At 41.3% G+C, this 8,373-nt stretch overlaps 1 protein-coding gene across 1 annotated transcript; it reads left to right on the forward strand.

The window, feature by feature from the left end:
• Positions 1 to 1,604: 1,604 nt before the first annotated feature.
• LOC119413607 (elongation of very long chain fatty acids protein 6) lies at positions 1,605 to 7,064 on the forward strand. The gene is made up of 4 exons (XM_037680668.1): positions 1,605 to 1,728; positions 3,505 to 3,636; positions 4,681 to 4,832; positions 5,693 to 7,064. The coding sequence occupies exons 1-4, from the start codon at positions 1,625 to 1,627 to the stop codon at positions 6,115 to 6,117; spliced, it is 813 nt and encodes a 270-aa protein (XP_037536596.1). The 5' UTR covers positions 1,605 to 1,624; the 3' UTR covers positions 6,118 to 7,064.
• The last annotated feature ends 1,309 nt before the right edge of the window (positions 7,065 to 8,373 follow it).

Here is an 8,373-nt window from a genome sequence, read left to right on the forward strand (position 1 = left end):
TCGAGTATTTTTTTTATGTCAATACAAAGTGTTTAGTCAGACATCAGAAACTGGATTAATCTCAAACTTAACATTTCTTCTTTTCATGCTGATGACATTTTACTTTATGTGGATAACTTAAACTCAGCTTTCTCTGATGCCATAAATATAGTCGTACTTATAGCAAAGTACCACATTCACTGTAGTAAGAGGAGAGATAATAAATCCTCCTTCCTGTTTAATGAAAGATTTTAAGTCATACTATTCTTCATTAAGTAGATTAAAAATCTGCAAAACTGATAGAATCATCTCACAACAGATACAAACTTATTGTTTTAATTAAAACAATGTTTCTCAAGGGAAAAAAAGCTGATGAGCTTGTCAGCAGGTAAGAGGCGTTTACCTTCGGGACAAATTGAGGTTGTCGATTGGTCAGTTACTGACACGCCTTCTGAGTTGATTCTGAGGATCTGGTTGAAAAAAAAAAAAAAAACGAGCTGCAGCAGCCGAGCTGGGATGAGGCGGAGCTGCACAAATGCAGCGGAAGCGCAGCAATCTCTCTGTGCAGCGCAGGGCTCCAAGTAAAGCAGGAGATAACCAGATGTTCTGCTTGTGCCATCACTGCCCGGGGCCCCTTAGAGATCATGGGCAACTGGGCAGTTGCCCATATGGTTAATCTGGCCTTGGCCACAGCGAGTCATCCTCCATCTCACTCTGTTCTCTTCATCCTCTGTCCTCACTCCAACTACCTCCATGTCCTCTCTAACTGCATCCATGTATCTCCTCTTTGTCTTTTTCCTGGCAGCTGCATTTCAAACATCCTTCTACCAGTATACCCACTGTCCCTCCTCTTGACATGTCCAAACAATCTCAGTCTGGCCTCCCTAACTTTATCTCACAGTTGTTCACCCTGTGCTGTACCTCTGATTACCTCATTCCTAATCTTATCCAGACTTGTCCCTCCTAAGGAGAACCTTAGCATCTTCATTTCTGCCACTTCCAGTTCTTTCTCCTGTCTTTTTGTCAGTGCCACTGTCTCCAGACCATACAACAAAGCTGATCTCACCACAGTCTTGTAAATTTTTACTTTGACCTTTGCTGACACCTTTTTGTCACAAATCACTCCTGAAACTTTTCTCCATCCACTCCATCCTGCCTGGACTCTCTTTTTCACTTCTTTACCACATTCCCCATTTTCCTGGACAGTGGGCCCAAGTACTTAAAGTCATGCACCTTATATGTATATGTATGTATATATGTATATATGTATATGTGTGTAAATAAATATATATATATATATATATATATATATATACTATATATACTTGCCATTTTCTTAAATAACCTAGTTACCTGACTTTTTTTTAAGTTACCTGACTTCTAACAACCTGTCTTTAGTTTCCTGTTGCATTGTGGGAAATGAAATTTGGGTAAGAATCTGGGAGAACAGCCTGCAGATGTGCAGGTGTTGTCTCATCAAAATATTTTACCTCTGACGTTTGTTCTCAAGCTGAGCGCTCATCACACCTGTCTGCTATGAATGGAACGCTCCAGGTGAGCAGCTGGAAGCCCCGCCCCGCCGGACAGCCTTTAATTAGGGGACAGGTGCAGACTGTGTCGTACAGACGCACCAGCTTCGGTGAAGATGTTTCAGGTAAATGAGACGGAGTTCCACGTGCAGCTGTCTGAGTACAGCTTCGAGCGGCACTTTGATGAACGCGGAGCGATCCAGTGGATGCAGGAGAACTGGTAGGAACTACTTTCTAACTATTGTGCCAAACTACCTGACTTACCTGGTTAGATGTATCTACCTGGATCATTGGGCATGCATCAGGATACCCACAAGCTAATTTCAGTGTTTTTAGGCTCGAACTTAATTCGGCTGCTTCCGGTGGAGTCCAGAGTCCCTCACAGTATAGAGACCTATTTGTTTCTCTGTTCAAACCTTCGTTCCAGATTCCATAGAACCAGCGTCCAATTGTAGAAGAATTCCGTCGTTTGTAAAATATTCTCAATTTATAAATATAAATTCTTATGAAGTTTTTGAAACTTTCTTGGTCCAGACATATAGTTTCATCTGAACTGGCCTGATTTAATGAGAAGGCATTTGACTGATGCACCGCAACAGTAAATAATTTTATCCGTTTATTTCTGTAAAGACTATTTAGTTGTATTTTTTTTTAATTAAAGCTTAAAAACAAGAACTTATGTCGCGCATTCAGAAAATATAAGTTCTTACATTTTAAGATGGACAAACAATGCAGATCTGCCGCCATGTTAAAATGTAAAGGCTTAAAAGGGCCATAGTTGAGGCAAAGTTATGGGATAAACTCTTGGAATTCAAACTTTATACTGTATTGAAACCTGTTATCGAAAATACAATGGTGTGTATTTTTTAAATACAATTGTGTATGGGGGTGATGTTCAGGTGAGGCTCAGTGACGTCAGGGGTATCCATCCTACCGGTCAGCCTGGTTCTTCCGGAATGAGCTACAGTCAGTGATGACATGAGAAGAGAATGCTCTGAAACTTCAAATATGTGACACACCCACTAACTCTGCGGGAACATTTTAATATGAAACAATTAAACGTTTGACATTCAACAAACACAACTTCTTTATTCAACTGGATGACATTCTCCGGACAAGCCGGAAATTGCATGTTCTTCACTCCATATAAAGGCTACGGGTATTTATAAATAACTGCAAACAGTACATGACGTCATGTGTACTTTTGATGGGGTAGAAAAAAAATTGCAAAAGATTTGAATAATAATTTTTAGTCACTGGTGTTCATATCGTCACTGTGCGTGAGGCGGAGGACACCCTGGACAGGTCTCCAGTCCATCACAGGGACACATGGAGACAAACGAAACAACAATTTCCTCTCGCGCTCACCTAGAGATACTTTGGATCACGTGTGTCAAACTCTAGGCCTGAGATCCAAATATGACCCATGTTACCATCTTATCTGGCCCCCTAAATGACATTTTTAAATATTGTTTTATCGCTTCTCATTTTACTTTAAAAAAAAAAACGAAACTGTACATTTAGTGTAGACCTCGTGACAGTCTGCCAATGGGGAACTTTATTTTTCCTCCCCACCCAGAAAGGCCCCCAGCTGGGATTTGATCCAGTGACTTTTTTGCTGAGAAGCAACAGCTCTACCAACTGAGCCACCATGCCACCCCTACATAAATATTATTTAATATCTTGTTAATCAGATTAATTTAATGGGTACTAAAAGTTTTCAAGTAGATGGGAACGAAAAATGTATTTGTTTTGCGTCCGTCATGACTTTTTCAATCAAGCATTAAAGATTGAAACATGCGGCGAGTTCATCAAATTTAATTATGATTTTAAAAAAAATAAAATAAAAAAATCACCATGCTGAACGTCAAAGAAGTCTGTAAAGGCCAACAAGGTTTGAAACCGGACCTCGTTTGGATCAAATATCTGGCCAAGTCTCAAGGCACCCCCATCATCTGGCCCAGTTTGACCCGAATTGTCTTCTTCTGTCGTTCAGGAGCAAGTCGTTTGTGTTCAGCGCTCTGTACGCCGCCCTGGTGTTCGGAGGTCGGCATTACATGAAGACGCGACCCAAACTGGACCTGCGACTGCAGCTCGTCCTCTGGTCCCTCAGCCTCGCCGTGTTCAGGTAAGACGTATATTTTGTGAAACCCTCAGAGGTCTCATAAACACTTGATTTTTTTTTTTTTTTTTTTTTTTTTTAAAGCATAAAATTCAACCATTCAACCTTTTTTTCTTTAAACTGATAAGTCACATTGAGCCTCTAAGACTCATTTACAAGTGAGACCTGTTTGGACAAACAAACGGTGGTTAACTGGACACATGTAGGAGTTGGAGGCAAAAATGTTTTAATGACTTCAAGAAGAACCATAAATGAGACGCTCGCGCACACACACACACACGCACACCCTTCACACACCTGCCCAGTAGCACGTTTTGCATTGACCCACCCACATTCCTGACCTGCTAGTCAAACATGATGAATGAGGTGTGGCGTCTCCATGGTAACGGTTACCTGTAGCAGCTCAGGTGTGTCTGTTTTTACTGTCCGATCAGATGAAACGACTGAAAGCTGCAGAGATGAAGATCCCTCAAAATCAACATTTATATCTGTACTGTGCAGTGGTCATGAGTCTCTGAGGTCCTGGTTCTGGTCTTTGATGGACCAGTTTCTTTTAAAGACCTTCAGCTGGTCCTCGTCTGGAGAGGATTTTACACCAAAGACAAGTCCGGTCCTTTCAGCTGACGGCTCCTAAATCACCTTTTTAGTATGTTTGTGCGTTTCCTGAAGTTCGCCCTGGCTCTTCAGGGGTCTGGTGCAGGTGAGACCAGTTTGGGCCCAGAACTCTTTCACAGATCCTGGCTGGGGGTGGGAAGGGTTGTGGCTGTTCCCAGCTTCCTGTTGGCCTCCTCACAGGCTGCTGACATGTTTGCTCTGCAGCCAAATCCCAGAGATCATCTTTAAACCCTGATTTTGATCGTTTGAAGACAACTCATCTTTGTTGCAGCTGGAACTCTTCTGTCCAACTGTCTTTGGTGTTGTCTTTAACCTGTCAAGTTAATGGAACCTCAGTCGGTCCGGTTTGGGAGGAGTTCTCAGGTCTTCAGATGGAGTGGACCTTTTTTAAGTGGTTGTTCTAATGGACCTGTGTTCTGTTCTGTGTGGTTTCAGCATCATCGGGGCGCTTCGGACCGGTTCCTACATGTTTCACATCCTGAGCTTCAGCGGCTTCAGGCGCTCAATCTGTGACCAGAGCTTCTACAATGGACCCGTCAGCAAGTTCTGGGCCTACGCCTTCGTTCTCAGCAAGGCTCCAGAACTCGGTGAGTCCAGTTTGTTCATACTGTTATCACACAAGGGTCAAGTAAGGTCAGGGGTAACTCTTGACCTGTCTCGGCTCAGTCCTAGACTGATGATGATGATGACGATAAAATGAAATGAACTTAATCAAAGCCTGGATTTTTAGAATTTAAAACAAAAGATTTACAGGAGGAGAATAAAATGCCACAATATGCCGGGGGAAAAAAAAAAAAAAGCTTTAAGGCTGGATTTCAAGATACCCGTGTCCGAGATGGACTTTAAGTCCTGAGGAAGCTGGTTACAAAGTCTGGGTGCAACAACTGGACGGGTTACTCTGTTTGCATGTGAACCTTGGAAGTGATGTTCACTTAAAACTATAGTTTAATGTCGGCGACAGAAGTGTGAAAGTCATTACCTCTGGTTTCATGGGTAAATAAATCTGTGATGATCTGCAGAGCAGTAGAGGAAAAGTGTTGTCTGGCTCAACTGATCCAAAAGAAGTGGACTAAGAATAGTGCCCTGTGGTACTCAAGAAAAAGGTGCAGCAGTGGAAGACTAAGTACCATTATGACACAAAGTTCTGTTGGTCCAGTAGGAGGTGAACCACTTGAGCATTGAACCAGATCTACCAACATTTTGGATAATAATGATTATTAATTAATTTAATTTAATTGCTTAATATTTAATTAAATTATAACAATATTAACAATACCAATTACTTAATTTTAATTAATTATAATATTTAACAATAACAATTGAATTGTAATTAATTACCAATAATAAAAAAATATTATTTACTAATAATAAATGACTTTATTAATTGTAATGTTTTAATTTAACTCTGTGATGTCATCACTAACTGTTTGTTTTTCTTCTTGGTCAGGTGACACTGCGTTCATTGTGCTCAGGAAACAGAAGCTCCTTTTCCTGCACTGGTACCACCACATCACCGTGCTGCTCTACTCCTGGTACTCCTACAAAGACATGGTGGCAGGGGGCGGCTGGTTCATGACCATGAACTACTCCGTGCACGCACTCATGTACAGTTATTACGCTGCCCGTGCTGCCGGGCTGCGCGTGCCCCGCCCCTTTGCCGTGCTCATCACCAGCGCTCAGATAGCTCAGATGGGCATGGGGCTGACGGTGAGCGGTCTGGTGTACCGCTGGATGCAGCAGGGGGACTGCCCCTCCCACCTGGATAACATCACCTGGGCCACGCTCATGTATCTGAGCTACCTGCTGCTCTTTGCCAACTTCTTCTACCAGACGTACCTGTGCCGCCACACCAAGACCACCAAGACTGAGTGAGAGGCGCTCGGCCAGGAGCTCTGCAGAGTCTGGGTTTGACTCGACGGGCGGTGCTGAAGCTGCTGCAGGTTGAATATCGGCATCTGAAGGACAAAATGTTTCTGAGCAACAACCACCAGCCTCAGGTGTCTGACCACCAACAGCTGAAATATCCACATCTCAACCCCACTCACAATATTCTGGTCTGACGTTATTCGACATGACGGCTTTCATCCTTAAAGGATGACACTTCCTGTTTCTGTGCGTCCTCTGGTCCTGTAGCGTAGTTTCAAGACAGTTTGTTTTCCCTCTGATTCTTCCAGAGAAACAAATTCATGATAAAACCTGAACGATCTTTGGATGATATGATCTGATTTTAGTTTTTACTCTGCACAGATGTTTGTTTTTAAGGGTCTAAAGAATTTTCCTCCACCGTTTACCTGGTTTCACTGGCTGCTGATTTCAGGAAACTAGTTTTAAATCTTTTTTTTTTTTTTTTTTTTTTTAAATGAAGAAGAGCAACATGTTTGTCTCATTAAAGATGAAACATGCAGTAGTTGGTCTCAATCTAGATTTGATTTTGATCTGAACCAGTTTCCTTACACACTAACAGGACAAATGACGACTTACTGGTTTATTTCTTGAGAAACAAACCTCGTTCTGATGATTTCTTCTGTTTGACGGCACCTTATTGGCTGCCTGAATTAGTTTTTTCACAAGGTTTTTCTTTACAATCACTTTGTTTATTAAAATTACAGAAGTTTTCACGTTTTACGGAAATGTCCCACTTGTTTCTGCAGCTGAATATAAATCTAAAATGTCCGACCATGTCTTGAGTTTGAAGAAATGACTTGAGGAGAATGACGGCAGCATTTTCACTGCTTGAAGACAGAATTCAGAACAGTTGTTTGAAGGAAAATGTTTATTTATTTATTGTATCAATTGTAATAAAACAGTTTTTGAATTTACTTGTTTCAAGTCATTGAAGGTGTATAAATCAGCAGATTAGTATCAAGTTAAAATATATACATTTGAATATTGTTAGCAAAATATCATGAACCACTGGCTGAATTTTAATGGAGCTATAATCATGGGACATGTTTACGACTGAACCTATGGAAACTGTTCAAGATGGCCACCACCACTAACAACATTATGGAACACTCAGTTTAACATGCAGCTAGAATATGGTGTGGTAGCAGAGTCTTCCTCTGGATATTGCATCATTAACAGGATTTGACAAAAAAAGCTGGATTTCTTTTCTCAGCATGATCTCAGACACTCATGAAAGGCAGCGAGTGATGGGCATTTCTTCAGAGTGCATGGTCTTCAATGTGTACAGAAACGTCACTGGTGAAAGTTACTGATATTCTCATGGCATCTGATAATGGACAGGTGTCTACACTGGTCCTGTTAGACCTCAGTGCTGCATTTGTTAAAATTGATCACAATATTTTAGTACAGCGACTTGAATATGATATTGGGATCACAGGAACGGCTCTAAAATGATTTAAACGATATCTATCTGATGTATTCCAGTTTGTAAATTTAAATAAATTTTCTTCATGAACCAAAGTTAGTCATGGAGTTCCTTGGGGTTTGGACCTACAGGTCCTTCTCAAAACATTAGAATATTGTGATAAAGGTCATTATTTTCCATAATGTAATGATAAAAATGAAACTTTCATATATTTCAGATTCATTGCACACCAACTGAAATATTTCAGGTCTTTAATTGTTTTAATACTGATGATTATGGCATACAGCTCATGAAAACCCAAAATGCCTGTCCCAAAAAATTAGCATATTTCATCCCACCAATGAAAGACAAGTGTTTTTAATACAAAAAACGCCAACCTTCAAATAATCATGTTCAGTAATGCACTCAATACTTGGTCGGGAATCCTTTTTCATGAATGACTGCTTCAATGCGGCGTGGCATGGAGGCAATCAGCCTGTGGCACTGCTGAGGTGTTATGGAGGCCCAGGATGCTTCGATAGCGGCCTTAAGCTCATCCAGTGTGTTGGGTCTTGCGTCTCTCAACTTTCTCTTCACAATATCCCACAGGTTCTCTATGGGGTTCAGGTCAGGAGAGTTGGCAGGCCAATTGAGCACAGTAATACCATGGTCAGTAAACCATTTACCAGTGGTTTTGGCACTGTGAGCAGGTGCCAGGTCGTGCTGAAAAATGAAATCTTCATCTCCATAAAGCTTTTCAGCAGATGTAAGCATGAAGTGCTCCAAAATCTCCTGATAGCTAGCTGCATTGACCCTGC

The sequence above is a fragment of the Nematolebias whitei genome, chromosome 1 (assembly GCF_014905685.2).
Source record: "Nematolebias whitei isolate Nwh7 chromosome 1, NemWhi1, whole genome shotgun sequence".
In the NCBI taxonomy this organism is placed as follows: Eukaryota; Metazoa; Chordata; class Actinopteri; order Cyprinodontiformes; family Rivulidae; genus Nematolebias; species Nematolebias whitei.